Here is a 22,872-nt window from a genome sequence, read left to right as displayed (position 1 = left end):
CAAAAGATACTCCCTCTACAGGAAGAGTGGCTTGTAAACCTACGGTGACCGGTCCTGACACCAAATCAGACTCTAAATGGATGAGATGAAGTGGAGCTTTAACACAGCCACCAACCCCCTGTAAACGAACACTAATACCAGTTGCCGTCTTCTCTGACAATGGCAAAATGCCTTCAAGCATCAAAGATTGATGTGCTCCTGTGTCCCTCAACACCCGAACAGGTCTCTGGTTAGTTGTGTCTCCATCCAGTGACACAAACCCCTCTGAAATAAATGGTTGGTAACCCTTTTGAGGGCGATTTCTCACATTGGCCATTGCATTCGGAGTTGTACTAGTCTGACTCCGCTCCTGATTTTCCCTTTCCATAGCATAACATTGGGACATCAAGTGTCCAGGTTTCTTGCAAAAAGCGCAAGTAGGCCCGGAGGAGAACCTCGTGGTCTGCCTCCAGCCCCCCGGAAGATAGGTCTGTCTTGGAACTGTAGTCTTCTGATTTCTAAAAGTCGTGATATCAGAGTTGTCCTCATAGTCATCTCGAGGAGTTGTCCTCATAGTCCTCATAGTCCTCATAGTCCCCCATGAATTTTCGTTCTCCGCACCGGATGTACCATAATTCCCCTGGCGAACTCTAGGCGAGAAGCTAGGTTTGTGGAACCCCATCCTGTGTGTTAAGGCATAGTCATCTGCCATGGTTGCTGCCTCATACAACTTTGGTACTTTCCTTTCCTCCAGATGTACTTGAATGTCCTCGTGGACACACTGTTGGAATTCCTCCACCAGGATCAATTGTCGCAATAGTTCGAAGTCTTTCCCAACCCCTTTTGAATCACACCACCGAGCAAACATGGTTTCTTTCATTCTGGCAAATTCCACATGGGTCTCACTCTCCCTTTTCCTGGCGTTCCGGAATTTTTGCCGGTAAGCTTCAGGGACCAATTCATAGGCTTTGAGAATGGTTTTCTTCACTATCTCATGATCGGCACATTGGTCAATCGGTAAAGCCGAATAAATATCTTGAGCTTTACCCACCAGAACACTTTGCACTAACATGGTCCAGGACTCCTCAGGCCATTTTAGCATTCGAGCCACTTTCTCAAAGTGTAAAAAAAACTTGGCTACCTCCTTTTCATTGAAGAGTGGAACCAGCCTCACATGTCTACCAACATCCCTGGTGTTCTGACTAGTTGTCGATCCAGTCGGCATGGATGGTACCTCTCCCCGTTCTTTCATTAAATCCAGCTCCTTGAATCTAATTTCCTTCTGAAGCGCCATGTCCTGTTCCTTTAACTCCCTATCGGCTCTTCTTTCCTCCGCTCTTTCCCCTGCTCCTCTTTCTTCTCCAGCTCTCCTTTCCTCTGTTCTTCTCTCCTCGAGTTCTCGTTCCTGTTTTATTCTTCTTTCCTCGAGTTCTCGTTCCTGGTCTATTCTTCTTTCCTCGAGTTCCCTTGCAGCTCTCCTTTCTTCTGCTCTTTCCTGTTCTCTTCTTTCCTCGAGTTCTCTTGCAGCTCTCATTTCCTCTGCTTTTAACCTTTCCTGGCTCTGCAATTGCATCTCCATTTTCCGGAGCTCCACATTTTCTTGTTCCTCGGGTAACCAATCCAAGGCTACCTCTTTCCATGTTCCTTGTCCCACCAGAGATTCTATCACCAATGTCTGCATCTCTGCTTTCTTCATATTAGCTCGGACCTCCAAGCTAAAATGTCTGGCCAATATCAAGAGTTCCGATTTTTTTAACGCTTGGAACTGTGCCTCACTAGGGGATGCCGCAAACTTTCCTGCATCAAACACCATGGTGACTATCAGTTAACACCTGTTAACCTTCACACAAAAATTTTCAAATTTTTTTTTGAACAATTTGGGAATGTTGGAAAACATTCCAAATTTGGGAATTTTGGGAATGTTAGGGAATTCTTTCTCGGACGAAATTTAGGGAATTTAATCCACATTACGAGATTTAGGGAATTTAATCAGCAAAGCCGAGCCCCCAATTTCTCCACAGTACGAGCCCCCAATTTCAATCTGGGTCAATCCCGAACGGATGTTACTAGGGAATTTTATCCCGGACGAAGACCCATTTTCGAGTCCACGAGTCAATTGGATGAGCCCCCAATTTCTGTTACGTGCTCCTCCCCGACCCCCTGGTGACGGTGTACCTCCGAGTCCCGAGAGGAGCCACGGCAGAAAAATGTGTTATTCCGTGTCAAAAATCAACATTGAAACCACACCAATGGTTATCAACAAACAATTATTGTATTAAAAATCACACAGAATAATGGTACAACAAATAGCAATCAAAAGTACAATCTACACATCTTATGATGGTACCATCAACTAGCATATGATAACTCACTGCGCTCCAAGTGAGTGGAAAAAGAGCCTTCTCCAATGTCTCTATATTCCCGTCTTCAAGACGAAGTTGATTCGCTCCAGCGATCACTAGAACGATGTCCAGTCGAGACCAGAATCCCGTGCAGATGGCAAGGGCAGTCACACAGCCGAAGCTGTACAAAGGCGCCCTCAAGGCGACTGGGAAATCCAAAGGCGCCCTACAGGCGACTGAGAGATCACACCCTCGGGTATGGACGAATTAGCCTTCAAAAGGCCCCGTCACACACACGCCCCAGATCGACGTCTGAATGCGGTGAGAATTAACGAAAAGAAATGAAACTGCGAGCGAAGCACAAGTCCTGCGCGAGTCAAAATGGCCGATGGCTCTTACTTGAGTCGAAATGACCCGGCGATGCTTCTTCAGAATCTCAACGCCAAAACCTGACCACGCATCCAGGTTTCTCAATCCCATCGATAACACCTATCGCAGGAAATTCCGTTCAAGGAACTCAAAGTTCACTCGCGACTTTCGTTCAACAACGCTCGCTACGGAGCTTGAAGTCACGCTTCTTCTCTGACTTCACTCGCCACGCCTTCCTCTTCTTCTTCTTCCTCCGGTTTCTTCTGGTTCCCGATCCGGGTTCGTGTTTCATTTAAAGTTAACCGTTTTACATTCTGACAATAATAATGGCTATTTCCCTCAAACAATAGTAATAATAATACATAGAACCAGAAATGTGTCAAGTGGCTGAAAACCACAACAACGGAAGTGACGAATCCGTAACACCGTATTGAAGGCACGTGATATGTCAAGAGAGACAGCTGTAATTTCCTGTTTGACATTGAGGACCTCCATCCATTGTTGAGACAGCAGAAGCAGCATGTCCAGGGTAGAGTGACCTGGTCTGAATCCAAATTGTTGATCTGAGATCCAGCCATTGGAGAAGACCAAGGATTTGATATCCGAAGCAATGATGTATTCTATGACTTTGCTGATAATTGGGAGTAGGCCGATTGGTCTGTAGTTGCAAGGATCTGTTGTTGTGCCTTTTTGTGTAAAGCGGTAATGTTGGCTGATTTTCAAGCAGATGGTCGATGTCTGTGAGCAAAAGAGAGGGTGAAGATAACAGAGAGAGGGTGTGAAAGAGCGGCAGAGCAGTATTTTAGGACCCGTGGGCTGATGCCGTCTGGTCCAGTTGCAGAGTCGAGGATTGACAGAAACTTCTCCACCTTTTCAGGAGAGAAGGACACAGAGTCGAGGAGCAGCTGGCTATGGCTGGGTATGGTGGGTACAGGGAGAGACGGGTTTGGGACACAAGATTATGAGGCAAACACAGAGTTGAGGCATTCAGCTTTTTCACGTGCGGAGCCAGCTGTGTAGCCGTTTGAGGTGAGGGAGGGGTTGAGGGGCGAGGGGGGGTACAAACACCAGAAACAGATTTGGCAAGATGCCACCAGGATTTGGAAGAGGGAGACAGGTTTGAGAGTTCACTCTTGAGAGTCGAGAGATATAAGTCAAGAGACGACGATGGTTCACGAGCGAGCGGTATTCAATGAAAAAGGACGGACTATAACCGAAACAGGCCTGGACTGGGGGGTCGGGGGCCCACGTGGCAGGTGTCGGTCCCCGACATGCGGTGTACATGCCTATTTACAAAGGGCCCCAATGCGCTGCGTGCGCAGGCCTTTAAGAGCCAGCTGTACGTAATTGTGTGTGGTGCTGGCCTGGAAAATTTCAAAACGAAGGTTACTGACCTTGAAATGAGATAGAAAATAATGTATAATCAGTTATGAGGTTAGTTAGCTACACAATACCGAAAATTCGGTTCGATTCTGACAACTCTGAAAATTTGACCTTTGTGACCTTCAAAGGTCAAAGGTCGAAGATTCTGAAATTTGTTGGAAAACTTGTATTTCATGATGTATGTGATAATATAAGATCATGTACGACATTTCACCCTATCAGGAAGCGAACAATGTAATAAAACCATAAAAAATCTACTTTTCTAAATTTCGTGACCTTGTGACCTTGAGGCGAAAATGAAAAATCGAGCTCCGTGAGGCTAGGCACATGACATTGGCCTAACCAAATACCGAAACTCCTGTCAGATTCCACCAAACCCCTCGGAAAAGATGTAGCTTGAACTCGATTACCCCCTAAAAAGACATCTTTTTCGGGCGTCACTCCGCCCACAACGGGCGCAATACACCCACTTTAGACAGGACACAACTAGATCATGATATCAACCTCCCACCCAAGTTTCATCCAGATCAGATGACATCATCGGTTAGTTATGCTGCGGACAGACAGACACACACCCATGACGAATATAGTGGTCACTGTTTGATAACTCGTGAACCAATTATTTCCTGGCTCTCCTGAGGGTAGACACACACTTGTTCCGGGCCTTGTGAAAGGAAATGAGATTGCCTTCCGTTGGAGTTGCCTTCCAGGAGACGAAGGCACATTGTTTCAGGGCAACTGCCTCACCACAAGATTCCGTGTACCATGGATGGGAGGAAGGGTATGACAACTGAAGACGGGATGGGATAAATCTGTGCATGAGAGAGAGCAGTTTACTTTGGAAGAATTCCCAGGATGAGTTGATGTCAGAGGGGAGACCAGTCCAGATGATTTATGGCTGCTTGAAGACAGTGCCAATTGGCCTGAGTGAAATGGCAGACTCGTCGACGCTGAGGAGGCTCTCTCAGAATAGCCAGAGAGATGTCCACTTTAACAAGCACATGGTCAGATGAGCCGATTGGAGCAGAAGAAGAGCAGCACCACTTCGGTTATAGGGAATCTCCAAACTCGACACCACGACCAAACACCAGTCTTGCTGAGGTGATAAATCAGCTTTTATTCACCAATCGCAATCATGCTGCACGAGGCAAAACCATAGCCGAAGCAAAACCAAAACCCCTGCATGATGACCACGTGCCAGCCCTCACCCGTGGGTTTAATACACACAGTGGCGCAGCAGACATTTTCAGGGAAGTTAGTCATAACCAAGTCTAGAAGAGAAGATGCTCCATTGACTGAGATCCGGTTGGGAAATTGACAGATTGTATTAGTCCCAATGAGTCACGGAAGTCCTTTGCTGAGGTGCTGTGGCTGGTGAGAGAGGAACCCACACCCAGCCAGCTGGCATGATGACAGTTGAAATCACCACATATGAAGGAGAGAGTTGGGATGAGTAGATAGAAGTTGGTCCATGTTTTCAGACAGCGAGATGTAAATGGAGTCATCACTGTTTGGTGGACGTTACAACACACATATGAACAAAAGGTGGGAGTGAAGGGGAGGCCGTAGCCAGAGGTACTCCTGGAGGTGAGGTGGAGAGAGGGCAGTGCAGGGAGAGTGAGGAAGAGATTTTTTGATCAAGATAGCAACGCCACCTCCAGGACAAGGCTCAGGTCTGTCATACCAGATGAGGGAGTAACCAGGGAGAGATATTAAAGAATCAGAGACATATTGAAGGAGGAAAGTTTCTGTTAAGCAGATTAAGTCTGGTTTGTCAGAAGCAACCTGTATGGAGATATCAATCAGGTTTGAGCGAAGGCCCCGGATGATAGAGGTCCATTCCGTAAAGGAAGAGGACGGGGGAGCATCGGACACAGGACAGGGGATGGGAGGGTAAGATGAGTAAGAGGAGGGGGAGGTAGTGAGTGCTGTTGATAGTGTGTCAGAGATTTCAGAAGACCTTGGAGAAAGGGAAAGAGGAGGAGGACAAAAGGTTTGATGGTGATTGGATGAAGCACAGTGAGGTATTGTTTGAGGGGGGCAGGGCGAGGAAGAAGGTTGGAGGAGATGGAGGTAAGAGTTGGAAGGGAGAGCGAGCGGGGAGGACACTTTGAGGAGGAGGGGTGAGAGGGGAGAATTGGAGAAAAAAGGAGGGTGGGGAGATTTGAAGGGGAGGAGGAGTTTTGAAATGGAAGGGTGAGGAGGGAATTTTGGAGGTGAGGAGTAAGGAGGGAGTTTGGGAGGGGAGGGGTGAGTTTAGGAGGGGAGGGGCGAGGGGGGAGTTTAGGAGGGGAGGAGCGAGAGGGGTGTTTAGGAGGGGAAGGATGAGTTCGGATTTTAGAAAGTGTTGGACGATTCATGGAAAACGAACATTTATTGCAAAATGAGTTTCTTGTGATTTTCAAGTCAGAGATCCGTTTGAAAACGTTGGAGGAGGGGTGGAATGCAGGTGAGTTTATGGAATGTAGGAAGGAAGAACCGTAAGAGATTGAGTTTTTATTTGAAATGAAGAGATTTGGTGAGCAAATCGAAAACAACCTTTTAAAGAAGAAGAAAAGTGTGTTATAATATACAGCAGAATACAACACTTGAGGGGAAAGTTTAAACATTTTTATACTAAACCGTGAAAACTATCTGGGGAAATTCCCTAAATGAGGGCATGAAGGATTCCTAAGGGGGATTCATGATTCCAGCACAGGTTCAGAAGCAGGAACAGAAGAATAGGAGATTGACAGCCAGGAGAGCTGCAGAGAACGAAGGAACAGGGAGGTGTATAAGCAAATGTGTTAGTACGGGAGGAGAGGCCTACTTTTTAAATTATTCGTTAATATGTTTTTTTGAAGGTTAGGTGAAAGTGGATCAGAGGAAGAAGGATAAAGTTGAAGAAGTATGGTGAGAACTGAAATTGGAAAGGTGTCGGCTAGAGAAGATCGAGTTATGAAGGAAGGAGAGCAAAAAAAACAGGTGGGCGAAACAGGTGGGTGAAACACGTGGTCGAAACATGTGGTCGAAGAACGAACAAACACGGTGAGAGAGTAAATTCGTTTATTTTTTTTTGATTAAGACTTTAAACAAAGGGTAAGATGTTCGGGGAAGTATGGGGTGAAAAAAAGACTGAAAAAAACCAGTGAGAAAACGAAAGTAAATGGACCACAAACGACCGCCGAGAGGAGACAACAAAGCCTCGAAGCCTGGAAGGTGCATTGTTATACAATCAAGCTCCCCAGACACATTGGGCAAGGAGCCCAGCACCTTTGTTATTTTCCTGTCTGGCCTTAAGAGCTTGGATAACTTCTTATATCTGTGTGCTTCTTGTTTGGGCAATGTGACTGGACAGCTTGGAAATAAGATGGCCTAACATAAGGTGCCATGACTTTTCTGTTCAATCTTCCAGTAACTTGGAGTGGAAGAGGATGTGAAGGTTAAAAATGGATTCAAGATAAAGAAAGGTGGGGAAGAATGAGGGGACCACGAGGATGCAAATTCACAGACAAAGAAGAGGTAGACGTGCATCGATCATTTTGAAGGATCCAACTGTGAATCCTTCACATTTTTTCTCAAAACAAAAGATCCAGAAAGTATATTGAAGAAAGACAAAATATGTTTGTGGAGAAAGATTGATGTTGTCTGTAGGTTCAAAACCAAGGATGGAGGATACTTGTGAACAAATACCTGATGACGACACAGAAGAACATGGATATTGCACCGTGATTTATACCAGAGGTTTACAATTTGAACTTGTCCCTGACTGGGACAGTTCAACAATCAATGACATATTAAATATCTAAGATTCAGTCTATTGGAGGAGTGAATGTGAGAAAGGAAACAGCAGATCAAGCATGATAAATGGCCAAATAATCCCGAAACTGAATGACTTATATACACTACAGCATATTAAACACAGACACCCAAACTACAGGGCAGAAAACTTGATGGCCAAGTTGAAGAAAAATGATGACTATCGACAAAAGTTGTCATTTGATGAACTTGACAACAAAGGCAAGTTCCAAAGCTATCTTTTCTAAAATTCAGATATTCTTACCATATAAAATACAATGTCCGTTTGTGGGTTTGTGTGTTTGTACAGATGTCTATCCCCCTTTATAAGGGTAGGTTCTAAAGACCAATCTATTAACACAAATGTGTGTTCACCACGGTCTATTTTTGAGGATAAAACAAACTAGAAAAAACATTTTCCATAAAAGAGTAATTATGTCTCTGCTATTGGAATTGTAGACGGTGGCTTGCAAACCGAGCCTCAAGGGCGGTGTATAGAAGAGTTTTTTTTAAATCATAATAAATACAAGGCACAGGGAGGTGAAATTTGCTGCACATGATGTGCAACGACACAGTGAGTAAAACAGGTGTTCATTTATGTCTGATGGATGTGTAATTAATAAGGGAGACATAAGCACACCCGACACTAGTTTGAGGCTCCAGACTTTGGTGCGCTTACGAGGCTGCACCATCGAATAAACTGTTCCAACCCATCATTTTTCACGGGATTTTTACTAGTATCCATATAACTAGCTGTCAAGTTTGCATATGGACTTGGTACAAATTACATGGTTAGAGATGTTGCTCCATACTTGAGGAAGTTGATTAATGAAGCCTTTGAAAAGTCTGAAAGCCACCACATACAAGGCTTTCATCCGCAGCTCAATGGAATACTGTTCCCCCCTCTGGGCCGGTGCTCCTGCCTCACACCTAGCTCGGCTTCACGCTGTTGAAACCAAAGCTTTCAGCATCATTGGAATCTCCTGCAATGAAGCTAACTCCGAGGGCCTTTCACTCACTCACCGCAGGTAGGTTGGTGGTCTTTCTGTCTTTTATCGACTACTCACCGGCCTTGTTCCCCCAGCTCTCTCTGTGCTCTGTCCCCCAAATATTCCTACAGGTCGCACAAGATCTGCCAGCAACCCTCTTATGGTTAAAATGCCAAAATCTAGGCTCTCTGCTCACCTTCACTCTTTCATTCCCCTTTTCTCCCACCTCTGGAACAAACTCCCCCACTCCCTTCAATCCCACTCCTCCCTCCAGGTCTTTAAAACAGCTGTTCACCACCATCTCTTGTCTTCCCCCATCCAAAACCTTGATCTTTTCTACCCCTGCTAATTCACCGATACTTTTTTTGAAATTCCAACTTCTTTCCTGGAAGTTCTTGCAGTGTTGATATGTTTTATACCTCTCCCACCTCCCCCCAAGCCCTCCCCCTCCCACATTTCTCTCGATGTCCTTGCTCTCAAATGTTGTGTTTGTGTCCTTCCCCCTCTCTCCCCATCTTGTGTTCCGCTCCCCATTATTTTGTGTTTTATGTGTCGGTTGACTTTTTGTGTGATTAATGCTAGCTCTTTCACGAGCCGCGATCTTGTATACGAAAAAAAAAAAAAAAAAAAAGCCACAAATGGCAGATTGCTTCCAAAACTTGGGTGTCATTCCTACTTAAGCTTCAGCAATGTTTTGGCTTTCACATATCAAGAATGTCAGAAGGCCATACAGCAACGTTTCATAGACTGCTATACTCTCTTGGTCAATACATTTGCAGAGCAGCCACAAATGGTCAATGGAAGCTTCCCTTAAGGGACTGTGAAAGGTAAAGCCAATCAAATCACTTCATGAATGACAACAGATAGCACAACACTTGCCTCTCTTGGAGATGACCGAGAGGTCCCAGGAAAAGCCATTTGATGAGCTCGTGGCTTTCACTTGTGCTATGTTTGGCCGAGTGCAGTTCACAAAGGTTGATGTGTCGAAGATGCACATGATCAAGAAGAAATGTGGAGTAGATGAGATAGTGAACCCCTACCACAGCATGGACATGGCCACTGGCCAGTCTTCCCCATGGTAGAAAGAGCCTTGAGCAACACATAAGGTGAGTGATCTCCCAGGCCCACATAGGGAAGATAACTCATGTAGCCTTTCCTGAGGTTCCTGCACTCCCTGATGGAAATAGTTGTACCGTTAGGGATGGTGATTTGGAACTCTAAGGATTGGTGGTGAAATTCCATGACAGCAGCTCATAGACATCCTTGAGGAGGCTTTAATGGGAGCGAGACTACAGATGATGAACACTCAGGATTCGGCACCCTTGGAAATCTTGCCTCCTTAGATGCTGAGTCAAATTATGAGTAGACAATGACAACATGGTTCACAGTATGAACTTCACATTGTGATGTGTCACGATAAGACATTTGAAATTACATTTTGTTTAAAATATATTATTTGTGTATCAAAGTCACTGTCTTCAACGGTGAGCATTACCAAACAAGAATGACCGCACTGAGGTCACAACCTGCGACAAAATCTGGTCACGGGCCGATTGGGAAACACACATTTAATGCGCTATTAAAAAATTAACTCTACACCTCTCATCCATGTCAGCCTCCCCAGGGTTATATCAGAACGAGCTGATTCATCACACGGTCACAGATTGTTTAACCCCAATATGGGGCTGTTCAAAAATTACATGACGCTATTTTTTTAGGGAGGCTCGTACTGTGCGTGCTGACAGGCTTGATTAAACCTTACTTATATTTCTTATTCGACATCGATTCGATTTTCAGGGTCCCTCGTCATGAATTACACTTGACCCAAACAAAGCCAATGGAAATCTGATGCAACAAACCCAGGCAGTGTATAATTAGCAGAGGCCTACAGGTCTGATGCCTTAGGCCCACCAGAAAATCAAGATGGCAGCCATATTATTTTGTCTGGGTGTCATGGTGGGTGGAGTCAAGTGACAAATGTGGGTGGGGTCCAGCAGTTGTCCAACCAATGGATGCACATTTCAAAAATCGACTGCCAAGAAGAACCACAACAACAGCAACAACAACCATGTGGATCTCTTGTAGACCTGCGACATGTCACAGGTAAAAATGTTTCTCGAAACTGATATAAAGCAATACATGGTTTTATACAATACATGGTGGTGGCTTCATGGTTAAGGTTGTTGGCCTAAGATGTTAAGGTGCTGAGTTCAAGCCCCTGCTGTACCAACAATGATACCGGGTGGGATGACTCGGCCTGACATCCTTCTGATGTTGGCAAAACGAGAACTAGCTCTGGGAATAAGCGACCGTTTGAGTATCCTGTGCCCGAGAGGGCGACCCGCCCGGGATTGTGCCCGTCCAACCAATGAAACTGCCGCAACAGCCCGATGCCCCTGATTGTGCGTGGACCATCCATCCATAAATATGCCACAAGTAGAGCAGGTTCATCTCAAAATATGCAATAACATCTCATTTCTAGTTTGACATGCGTCAAGAATGAAAAAAAATGCAAATGTGATCGTTTTTTTTTATTGTTTGGGTGGACAGTGGTGGTACAAAGTAGACCTATCTAGTCCACGGTCTATTACATAACCAGTCTGAGCCTCCATGCTTTCAAGATCGAGTTATCCGCTTCATAGAACATCGATTTGCATGCACACCCCGTAGATGTGATCGTGTTATAACATCTTTGCTCACGGTTCGAGACGTGCAGATAATTGTCGGCTCAAAATCAAAGTACTCAAAGCAAAATGTGAAGACATGAGGGATCCAAACCATAACTAGAGATAAATTAAAATCTTCAAATCTTTAACAGCATCCCAGGGTCAAAGCATACTTTGTGCTTCACAATTTGTGTTTTTCACTATGTCCAACATTCTAACACCTCAAACAGCCATTCGACATAGCATCCCCGACAATGCAATCAATACATTTATATATATATTTTAGTTTCTGCACTGGTTGAGGACACTGCACTGGGATGCCAGAGATCATGGGTCCAAATGCAGATTGAGGCAGCAGTGTTCATCGATTTGGATGTCAAGGAAATCAAGCGAGACTCAGGATTCTCACATCACTACTGGAATGTCAGTAAAAACCATCTGGGCCATGAACAGTGGTGATTAACTGCCTTCCAGGGCAGGTCTTGTCTGCACGTGATGCCCGTCCACTCATTGCAATTATTACTTTTCCCTTCCCTTGTTACGGGTCATTTTGAATGGCATTGCCTCCTGCACTTGTTGGGCAAAGTGAAACTGTCAAATGATTTTGAATACAATAATTGGGCGATGAGCGACTGCTTCCTGCTTATAAATTGCGGCATGTTGCAAATATCCCTTAACAGGAACTGAAGCTGGACAGAGATAACTACTCCCTCACATGATTATCCACACAATTAAACAAACAAACAAAAAAAAACAGGGGATATTGTAATCAGCTCCGTCTGTCTGTCCGTCCATCTGTCTGTCACGCTCACTCCTCCAAAACGGTTGTGCAAAATTTCAACAAACTTCGTAGTTATGATGACTACATGGCACATATGTGCAAGAGCAGCATCATTTTTGCCACCACCCCATTTGGGTGGGGTCAAAAGGTCAAATGCCAAAACATGCAATTAAGGGCACATTTTAAAACAATTTCAATGAAACCTATATGCAATCAACATTGGGGGATGCATGAAATAAAAAAAATAAAAATAAAATATGTAACATAAAAATAACAATTAAAAATAAAATAAATGAAATAAATAAAATAAATCAAATGAATGAAATAAATAAAATAAATAAAATATATAAAATATATAAAATAAATTAAATAAATGGAATAATCAAATAAATAAATAAATAAATAAAAGAAAATAAAAAAATACATTTAAAAAAAGAAAGAATTAAAAAAAAAAGTAACATGTAAAAAAATAATAAAATTTTTTTTGGGGGAATTTGACCCCCAGTTCATGCCCCAGGAGGTGGAGACTTAAGGTCACAGGGGTCAAAATGGAAGATTTATTTTAGCTCAAAATTTGATACTGGGTCATAGATGGGAAGCGTGGGATTCTTCAGATGGGAAGCGTGGGATTCTTCAGATGGGAAGCGTGGGAATTTGCAATGGTGCACCATCGACTTTGCTCTCGTTCTTTCTTTTTTCTAAGGAGATATTCCATCTTCCTTGCTGCCTTCACATACACTTAGCCAGTACCCTGCAGGCTTGGCGCGTGATTCTCACATTAAACAAAAGGTTCAAGACGCACATTTTACGATCCAAGGTGACAATTTCTCATTCACTGTGGTCCACCAGATGGGAACTACACTTATACAAAAGCTACCTTGCTTGTACAATTACATCAAACGGCCCACACTCTTATTCCCACAGCGTACAAACAAGTGAACTTTTGCGAGAGCCGGGGTCTTGGATGTTGCATGTTTTGATCAAAAATGATCCCATTTCATCCCTCATCATATACACAAAGAATTAAGTTAAGCACCCCTACACAAAGAATTAAGTTAAGCACCCCCTAATATATATTCTTTGTGTATATGTATACATTGGCAAATTGCGAAGATGGTCCCTCCAATAGCCAATCTGGATGAATTGGAACGTGCATTACATCGGGAATGGAACAACCTGCCACAGCAACGCATACGACGGCTTACAGGGTCTATGAGACGTAGGGTTGAGTCAGTGATCCGATCACGTGGGTCCTACACACGTTATTGACGCAAAGATCGCTAGAGGTCTTCTCAGAACAATGACTGTACGTTAGAAAACATAAACGTCATCCACACTGTCCGTGATGGACCTATAGCTCCATACTTAAATTGAGGTGAAAATATGCCTAAAATTCCCAAAAAATTTCACCTTAAATTATTCAGAATAAAATATTGAAAACGGCATGATTGTTATGTTTTTATGTGACCATAATATCACTTCTCCAGAAAATATAGCAATATCATGGGTATATTACACTGTTTTGACGACAACAAACTTGTAATGTGCGAGGTTGTAAAAAAACGGGGGGGGGTGCTTAACTTAATTCTTTGTGTATACATATTGAAACAGAAGAGCTGGAAAATGAAACTATTGCGTTGTCGTATATTCCAAAAAGGGTATATTACCATTTGATGCACATGCCTTTTTTGCAGGTCACTCGCTCCAGACGCTCAATCTCGTGGACACCACACTGTGGATCAACTTGGCTCACAGTAGCTAATATGCCACAAGTAGAGCAGGTTCATCTCAAAATATGCAATAACATCTAATTTCTAGTTTGGCATGCGTGAAGCATTAAAAAAAATGCAAATGTTATCGTTTTTTAAATTTTTTGGGGGACAGTGGTGGTACAAAGTAGACCTATCTAGTCCATGGTCTATTTCATACCCAGTCTGAGCCTCCATGCTTTCAAGATCGAGTTATCGGCTTCATAGTACATCGATTTGCATGCACACCCCGTAGATGTGATCGTGTTATAACATCTTTGCTCACGGTTCGAGACGTGCAGATAATTGTCGGCTCAAAATCAAAGTACTCAAAGCAAAATGTGAAGACATGAGTAGTTCCAATCCACAACTTGAGAGAAATTAAAAACTTCAAATCTTCAAGAGCATCCCAGGGCCCCGTAAAAGCATCCCATAAAATCCCATAAAAAAGAGCATCCCATAAAAAGCTGAATGCCTCAACTCTGTGTTTGTCTCTAAATATTGTGTCCCAAACCCATCCCTCTCAGTACCCACAGTACCCAGTCGTACCCAGCTGCTCCTGGCCTCTGTGTCCTTTCCTCCAGACAAGGTGGAAAAGTTTGTCAACCCTCGACTCTGATTCTGCAACTGGACCTGACGGCATCAGCCCATGGGTCCTAAAATCCTGTTCTGCCGATCTTTCACTCCCTCTATCTGTTCTCTTCACCCTCTCGTTTGCTCAAGCCATCTGCTTGGAAATCAGCCAACATCACCGCTTTACACAAAAAAGGTGCAAAAACAGATCCTTGCAACGACAGACCAATCAGCCTTTTTTTTTTTTTTTTTTTTTTTTTTTGTATACAAGATCGAGGCTCGTGAAAGAGCGAACATTAATCACACAGAAAGACAAACAGACACATAAAACAAATAACATCGGGAGCGGTAGACAAGATGGGGAGAGAGGGGGAAGGACACAAACACAACATTTGAGAGCAGGGACCGAGAGACATGCAGACATCGAGTGATCTGTGGGAGGGAGAGGGCTTTGGGGGGAGGCATGTGAAGGGGGGGGGGGGGGGGGTGGGAGAGGTATAAACATATGGACACTGCCAGGACTTCCAGGAAAGAAGTTGGAATTTCAAACAAGGTGGATCTGGGGTGAATTAGTGGGGGTAGAAAAGATCAAGGTTTTGGATGGGGGAAGATAAGAGATGGTGGTGAACAGCTGTTTTAAATACCTGGAGGGAGGAGTGGGATTGAAGGGAGTGTGGGAGTTTGTTCCAGAGGCGGGAGAAAAGAGGAATGAAAGAGTGAAGGTGAGCAGAGAGCCGAGATTTCGGCAGTTTAACCATCAGAGGGTTGCTGGCAGATCTTGTGCGACCTGTAGGAATATTTGGGGGACAGAACACAGAGAGAGCTGGGGGAGCAAGGCCGGAGAGGAGTCGGTAGAAGACAGAAAGACCACCTACCTGCCTGCGGTGAGTGAGTGAAAGGCCCTCAGAGATAGCTTCATCGCGGGAGATTCCAATGATTTTGAAAGCTTTGGATTCAACAGCGTGAAGCCGAGCCAGGTGTGAGGCAGGAGCACCAGCCCATAGGGGAGAACAGTATTCCATTGAGCTGCGGATGAAAGCCTTGTATGTGGTGAGGAGCTCAGGTGTGCCGAGGAAGGACTCCGCACGACGGAGGATGCCCAGTCGGCGACTGGCTTTGGAGGCCAGCTTGGAAATGTGGTTTTCCCAAGAAAGATCATGGCAGATAGTGAGACCCAAAAGCTTGAGCGACAGAACTTCTTGGAGAGGATTGTTGAGAAAGTAGATGGGAGGGTTGTCCAGTCGATCTTTTCGGAGAGACATGGTAAGAGAGTGAGATTTGTCAGGATTGAAAGACATGCTGCTTTTGCTGTCTCAACAATGGATGGAGGGATCCTCAATGCCAAACAAGAAATTAGAGCTGTCTCCCTTGACATATCACGTGCCTTCGATACGGTCTGGCACCCCGCTCTGCTCACCAAACTCTCCTCCTTTGGTATCCATGAAAATCTCCACGCATGGCTTGCGGACTTCCTCTCTAGTCAACGTGTGACCCTGAATGGGTTTTTCTCATCTCCCCTTCCTGTTCAGGCTGGAGTACCCCAAGGCAGTGTTCTGGACCCTATGCTTTTTCTGGTCTTCATCAATGATCTCTCTGACTCTCTTGAAAATCCTCTCTACCTCTTTGCTGATGACTCCACTCTCTGCCGCTCCATTCCTCATCCCTCAGATCGGCAGTCTGCAGCCTCCTCACTCTCTGCAGACCTGGACAAAATTACAGAATGGTCAAACAAGTGGAACATGTCTTTCAATCCTGACAAATCTCACACTCTTACTATGTCTCCGAAAAGACCGACTGGACAACCCTCCCATCCACTTTCTGAATAATCCTCTCCAAGAAGTTCTGTCCCTCAAGCTTTTGGGTCTCACTATCTGCCATGATCTTTCCTGGGAAAACCACATTTCAAATCTGGCCTCCAAAGCCAGTCGCTGACTGGGCATCCTCCGTCGTGCGAGGTCCTTCCTTGGCACACCTGAGCTCCTCACCACATATAAGACTTTCATCTGCAGCTCAATGGAATACTGTTCTCCCCTCTGGGGCGGTGCTCCTGCCTCTCACCTAGCTCGGCTTCACGCTGTTGAAACCAAAGCTTTCAGAATCATTGGAATCTCCCGCGATGAAGCTAACTCCGAGGGCCTTTCACTTACTCACCGCAGGCAGGTTGGTGGTCTCTCTGTCTTCTACCGACTCCTCTCCGGCCTTGCTCCCCCAGCTCTCTCTGGGCTCTGTCCCCCAAATACTCCCACAGGTCGCACAAGATCTGCCTGCAACCCTCTTATAGTTAAACTCCCAAAATCAAGACTCTCTACTCACCTTCACTCCTTCATTCCTTCATTCCTCTTTTCTCCCGCCTCTGGAACAAACTCCCTCACTCTCTTCAATCACACTCCTCCCTCCAGGTCTTTAAAACAGCTGTTCACCACCATCTCTTATCTTCCCCCATCCAAAACCTTCATATTTTCTACCCCTGCTAATTTCACCCCAGATCCACTTTTTGGAAATACAAACTTCTTTCCTGGAAGTCTTTGCAGTGTTCTTGTGTTTTATACTTCTCCCACCCCCCCCCCCCTTCCCACGCCTCCTCCCCCCAAGCCCTCTCCCTCCCACAGATCTCCCGATATCCCTGCTCTCAAATGTTGTGTTTGTGCTTCCCCTTCTCTCCCCATCTTGTCTACCGCTTCCCTTATATACTTTGTGTGTCTGTTTGATTTTTTTGTGTGATAAATATAAGCTCTTTCACGAGCCTCCATCCTGTATACAAAAAAAGAAAGAAAAAAAAAAAAGGGTCAAAGCATACTTTGTGCTTCACAATTTGTGTTTTTCACCATGTCCAACATTCTAACACCTCAAACAGCCATTCGACAGACATAGCATCACCGACAATGCAATCAATACTTTGTGTTTATTTTTTTTTAGTTTCTGCACTGGTGGAGGACACTGCACTGGGATGCCAGAGATCATGGGTCCAAATGCAGATTGTGGCAGCAGTGTTCATCGATTTGGATTTGAATGTCAAGGAAATCAAGCGAGACTCAGGATTCTCACATCACTACTGGAATGTCAGTAAAAACCATCTGGGCCATGAACAGCGGTGATTACCTGCCTTCCAGGGCAGGTCTTGTCTGCACGTGATGCCCGTCCACTCATTGCAATTACTTTTCCCTTCCCTTGTTACGGGTCATTTTGAATGGCATTGCCTCCTGCACTTGTTGGGCAAAGTGAAACTGTCAAATGATTTTTGAATACAATAAATGGGTGATGAGCGACTGCTTCCTGCCTATAAATTGCGGCATGTTGCAAATATACATTAACAGGAACTGAAGCTGGACAGAGATAACTACTCCCTCACATGATTATCCCCACAATTTAAAAAAAAAAAAAAACCAGGGGATATTGTAATCAGCTCCGTCTGTCTGTCCGTCCGTCCATCTGTCTGTCACGCTCTTTCCTCCAAATCGGTTGTGCAAAATTTCAACAAATTTAGTACTTATGATGACTTCATGGCACATAGATGCAAGAGCAGTATCATTTTTGCCACCACCCCCTTTGGGTGGGGTCAAAAGGTCAAATGCCAAAACATGCAATTACGGGCACATTTTAAAACAATTTCAATGAAACCTATATGCAATCAACATTGGGGGACGCATGAAATAAATAAATAAATATATATATATATATAAAACATAAAAATAAAATATGTAACATAAAAATAAAAATAAAATAAATCAAATAAATGAAACATATTAAAAAAAAAAAAAAACATTAAAAAAAAAAAGAATAAAAAATAAAATAAAAATGTGACACGTAAAAAATAAAAATGTAACGATTTTGGGAATTTGACCCCCAGTTCATGCCCCAGGAGGTGGAGACTGAAGGTCACAGGGGTCAAAATGGAAGATTTATTTTAGCTCAAAATTTGATACTGGGTCATATTCCTGGTGGAACCTTTTGCCATCTTTCAGCTTTGCTTTAGATGGGAAGTGTGGGAATTTGCAATGGTGCACCATCGACTTTGCTCTAATTCTTTCTTCTTTTTTTAAAGCAGATATTCCATCTTCCTTGCTGCCTTCATATACACTTAGCCGGTGCCCTGCAGGCTTGGCTCGTGATTCTCAGATTAAACAAAAGGTTCAAGAGACGCACCATTACTATCCAAGGTGACAATTTATCATTCACTGCGGTCCACCTGATGGGAACTACACTTGTACAAAAGCTACCTTGCTCTGTACAATTACATCAAACGGCCCACACTCTTGGTCCCACAGTGTACACACAAGTGAACATTTGCGAGAGCCGGGTTCTTGGATGTTGCACGTTTTGATCAAAAATGATCCCATTTCATCCCTCATCATAAATATTGAAACAGAAGAGCTGGAAGGTGTATTACCTCGGGTGTCGAATCGGGTGTCTTACTATTTGGTGCACATGCTTCCCCTGCAGATCATTCGCTCCAGACGCTCAATCTCGTGTACTCGTACACCACAGTGTGGATCAACTTGGCTCACAGTAGCTAATTATATTCCAATGCCAATGTACATCAGTCCAGTAGTAGGAAATCGTTATTGGTGCGTCAGAAGCATGAGCCTCCTATAACAGCCACGGTTTGCAGAAACAGGATGCACTTTGTGAACAATATCACTCGGATTTGACAACCAGTGAATCATTCTTTCCATCATTTTTGGCAGAGAAATTAGGAGCTAAAAGAAAGTTTTCAATTATTGTTTACACTTTATTATGATGCACCTTGTTATAAATAATGCTTACTACCAAATGAAGAATAAAATCATTTCAATCATTTGAGATAGAGTCGAGGGGAACTTTTTCACTTTCTGTGCACCTGCCCTGCTGATACGCACCGTTCCCTCCTCCTCCCTCACCCCATTCCCAAATAGTAGAGAACTAGTGGTCGTCATTGCAACAGCAGCAAGGGAAGCAGCAGCAGTGACAACAGAGGTAACTGCATGAGCAAGAAAATTTAACTGGGATGTCATTAACCCTGGGAACGCGGGATGATGATCCGCCTTTGAGCGCATGCTCCACACGTAGTGTGGGCAGAGAAACTGGGGGGAAGGAGAGGATTTTTCCTCGACAAGGATCTGTGTCGGTGGTTTTCTGAGGCTGCGCGGGACGGGGGCGCATGGCTGCGCCAGAGACACGGGGTGCGGTGTTGGCGGGTCCGGCCCGACGAAGCAAGCCCCGAGGGATGCCCTCTCCGGCGCTTTGCTGTGCGTGTGGTTTGTGCATCATGCTTGCAGGGATCAACATCACCCTGGTGGGAGCTTTCGCATTCGGGTCTCTCGCGCCAGGTAGCAACCCTCCCATCATCATCGGACCCTCGCTGCTCGCACTCGCCTGCCTTTTCTTCGCTGCCTGCTGCTTCTGCAGCCGCCGTCCATCCTCTAGCTCATCCGGCCGCTCCAGGAAGGGTCTACGTTGGGGCACGTCTCCTGGGGTTGGAGGCTCCAGTGGGTCAGGGAGGCTCGGCAGCACGGCATTCGAGCTGGACACGAGCGAGCACACGGCGCAGGACACCACGGCCATCCAGCTGAGCCCCAGCGGATCCCTAACGGGTTCACGACCGCCGAGCCCCGGACCTTCTCCCCCCGATGCCCTGCCCGGCCCTGTCGGTGGGATCTGCCGGGTATTCACCCTCCCGGATGACCAGAGCATGCGCGGGCCTTCGTGGGCCGAGCAGGGTGTGCGTTTCGCCCCAAACTCCGAGGCCGTACAGCTACTACCCGAGAACCGGTTCGACTGCGAAGCACCCCCAGACCCTGTAGCTCTCAACCATCAACACAATGGTTGATCGTTTGGTGCAACAACAGCATGACGGACTAAGTGGAATCTCATGAAGACCGAATCTAATCATCCATGAGCAGCAGTTGACGCAGATAGTCCACTGTGGTGAATTTGAATTGAGGGAGTGAGGTGTCTGACCTCCAAAGGTCGGCGGCATGAATAGCTTCCCTGATACTACCCTCGTGTGAAACAAACTTAGCCTCGTGGACCTTGGGTGAAGGGAATTTAGCCATCTGGATGCGATGTGAGACAGTCAGAAAACCGGGCAATGTCTGTGCATGTGTAGGTGAGGGAAGACCTGCATACCTTGACAAGTACATGAGATGCTTACTCTGAAGGTTCGGTTTCCTCGATATGAACCGTTAACGACATCTCAATACCAGTTGCGGTCCAGGGTCCACTGATCCTCGCCTCCACACAGGACGGCCACCGTTCTCTCCAAAAGTCCGATGGTCTGTGTCGGTTGCTTCAGGCGGGTCTAGGGACGTGTCCGTGTGGTCGTCATGAAGAAAATAGTTTCATAATGCTTTTTCCACACCAATTTGGGACTTTTAGAGTTCTTCTCCAACATGAGATTTCGTGCTCTCCATGAATGGCGGCTCTGGAGCTTTGGTCGAGTATATGTTCCGGTTCAGCATTCCGATATATCAGAGCGTACCGAATGACATCCCTTCTTCAACCGTTCCCTTCAATACACCTTCAGCGGACGACTCTTCATGCTTCCCACGTCACACCACGTCACCTGTAAAAAGTAGCCTATATAGCCTATTGCGGAAGTGTTGTTTATATCTGCCGTTCGTTTGTCGTAATTTGTAGATATAATGTATCGTCGCGTACCTCGTTATCTCGTCGAGGTAACACGTGACGAGGGTTGTGTGGCATGCCTCGTGTTTTACGCTCGAGGAGCCGCGTTTATTTGCCTCATTTCCCGCCATTTTCGCACGAGAAAAATGGTCTTTTTTTAAGAGCCACGACCGAGAAGGAAGGTTCACGAAACGGCCACAATGGCGGCTTGTGTGATGGCAAAACAACGATGCGTCACACTGCCGATTCCGAGCACTTACCTCGGAACGTCAGGACTCGATGCGGACACGTGTGTGACACGGGACATTTACCTGTATGACATCATGGTCCACGACAGACGACGGATCGGAGCGACAAAAAGCTCGAATTTACGTTATCAGAGCATTAGACGTTCATTGAAGGGTGAATGAAGTGCTCGACGACACAGGTGACAATTGCCGATGCAGGTAGGATAGTCGCGTGCTCGGCGGGTTTGCTCTTCAGCAGAAAGCAATGTGAGAATTATTGTCACGTGTTCAAAAGACATTGAATGTGTAATTACACCAATCGGGGAAAAAACAACCCCCATGATTTTGCAATACAAAATAAAAGCATACTTATTTTGTCTATTATCCGTGTTTGCTGAATCAAATGACTCCGCGCTCGTTTTTTACTCCTCTCTAATTATTCAGCCCCCCCCCCCGCCCACCCCCCTATCCTTCTACCTGTTGTCGGGCTTGTTTCTACAATTCGTGGCGGTGCCCCCAATTTTTAAAGGTAAAGTAGAGTTTTTTTTACACCCCTAGGAGTAGTAAATCACCATTTAGGGTTTTCTTCCTTTTTTCTGCCAATGTCTGAGATGTATCTCGGAGCCGGCTGGGACTTTCGGAATTGCATTTTGCATCAATAATGGGAATAAAAATATGCGGGGTTGACAGTTTTTTGACCTTGACCTAATTTTAAGGCCATGACCCAATTATAGACATTTTAAGACTCTCACCAAAACTTGACTAAAGCTCATCTGATTAGAATGAAATTGCCCTCTTTAGAAAGCCAAGAGCATGGTGCATTTATGCTTAATTTATATCATACTCCTCCGGGTTAAAGGTCATGGTCTTACATCCCTACGAGTACCAAACCATCTTTTAGGTTTTTCTGCCAATGCCGAACTGTATCTTGGATCCAGCTGTGACTTTCAGAATTCAATTTTGCCTAATTGACCTAATGACGTAATGTAAAGGTCATGACCTAATTATAGACATTTTAAGACTCTCACCCAAACTTGACTAAAGTTAATCTGATTAGAAAGAAATTGCCTTCTTTAGAAAGCCAAGAGCATGGTGCGTTTATCCTTAATTGACATCATACCCGTCCAGTTTAAAGATCAATCTCTTACACCCCTAGGAGTACTAAACCACCATTTATGTCTCTCACTTTTTCTGCCAATGCCGAACTGTATCTTGGATCCAGCTGTGACTTTCAGAATTCAATTTTGCCTAATTGACCTAATGACGTAATTTAAAGGTCATGACCTAATTATAGACATTTTAACATACTATTACCAAAACTTGACTAAAGCCTGTATAATTAGAATGAAATTGCCCTCTTTAGAAAGCCAAGAGCATGGTGCATTTATGCTTAATTTATATCATACTCCTCTGGGTTAAAGGTCATGGTCTTACA

At 44.9% G+C, this 22,872-nt stretch overlaps 1 protein-coding gene across 1 annotated transcript; it reads left to right on the top strand.

Moving 5' to 3' along the window:
- The first annotated feature begins 19,548 nt into the window (after positions 1-19,548).
- On the top strand, positions 19,549-21,818 carry TMEM275 (transmembrane protein 275). The gene has a single exon (XM_068105343.2). The coding sequence runs from the start codon at positions 19,745-19,747 to the stop codon at positions 20,411-20,413; it is 669 nt and encodes a 222-aa protein (XP_067961444.1). The 5' UTR covers positions 19,549-19,744; the 3' UTR covers positions 20,414-21,818.
- Positions 21,819-22,872: the final 1,054 nt, after the last annotated feature.

The sequence above is a fragment of the Myxine glutinosa genome, chromosome 1, assembly GCF_964187855.1.
Source record: "Myxine glutinosa chromosome 1, kmMyxGlut1.1, whole genome shotgun sequence".
In the NCBI taxonomy this organism is placed as follows: Eukaryota; Metazoa; Chordata; class Myxini; order Myxiniformes; family Myxinidae; genus Myxine; species Myxine glutinosa.
Note: the sequence above shows the minus strand (reverse complement) of the source record. Positions and strands in the feature narration are given on the sequence as shown.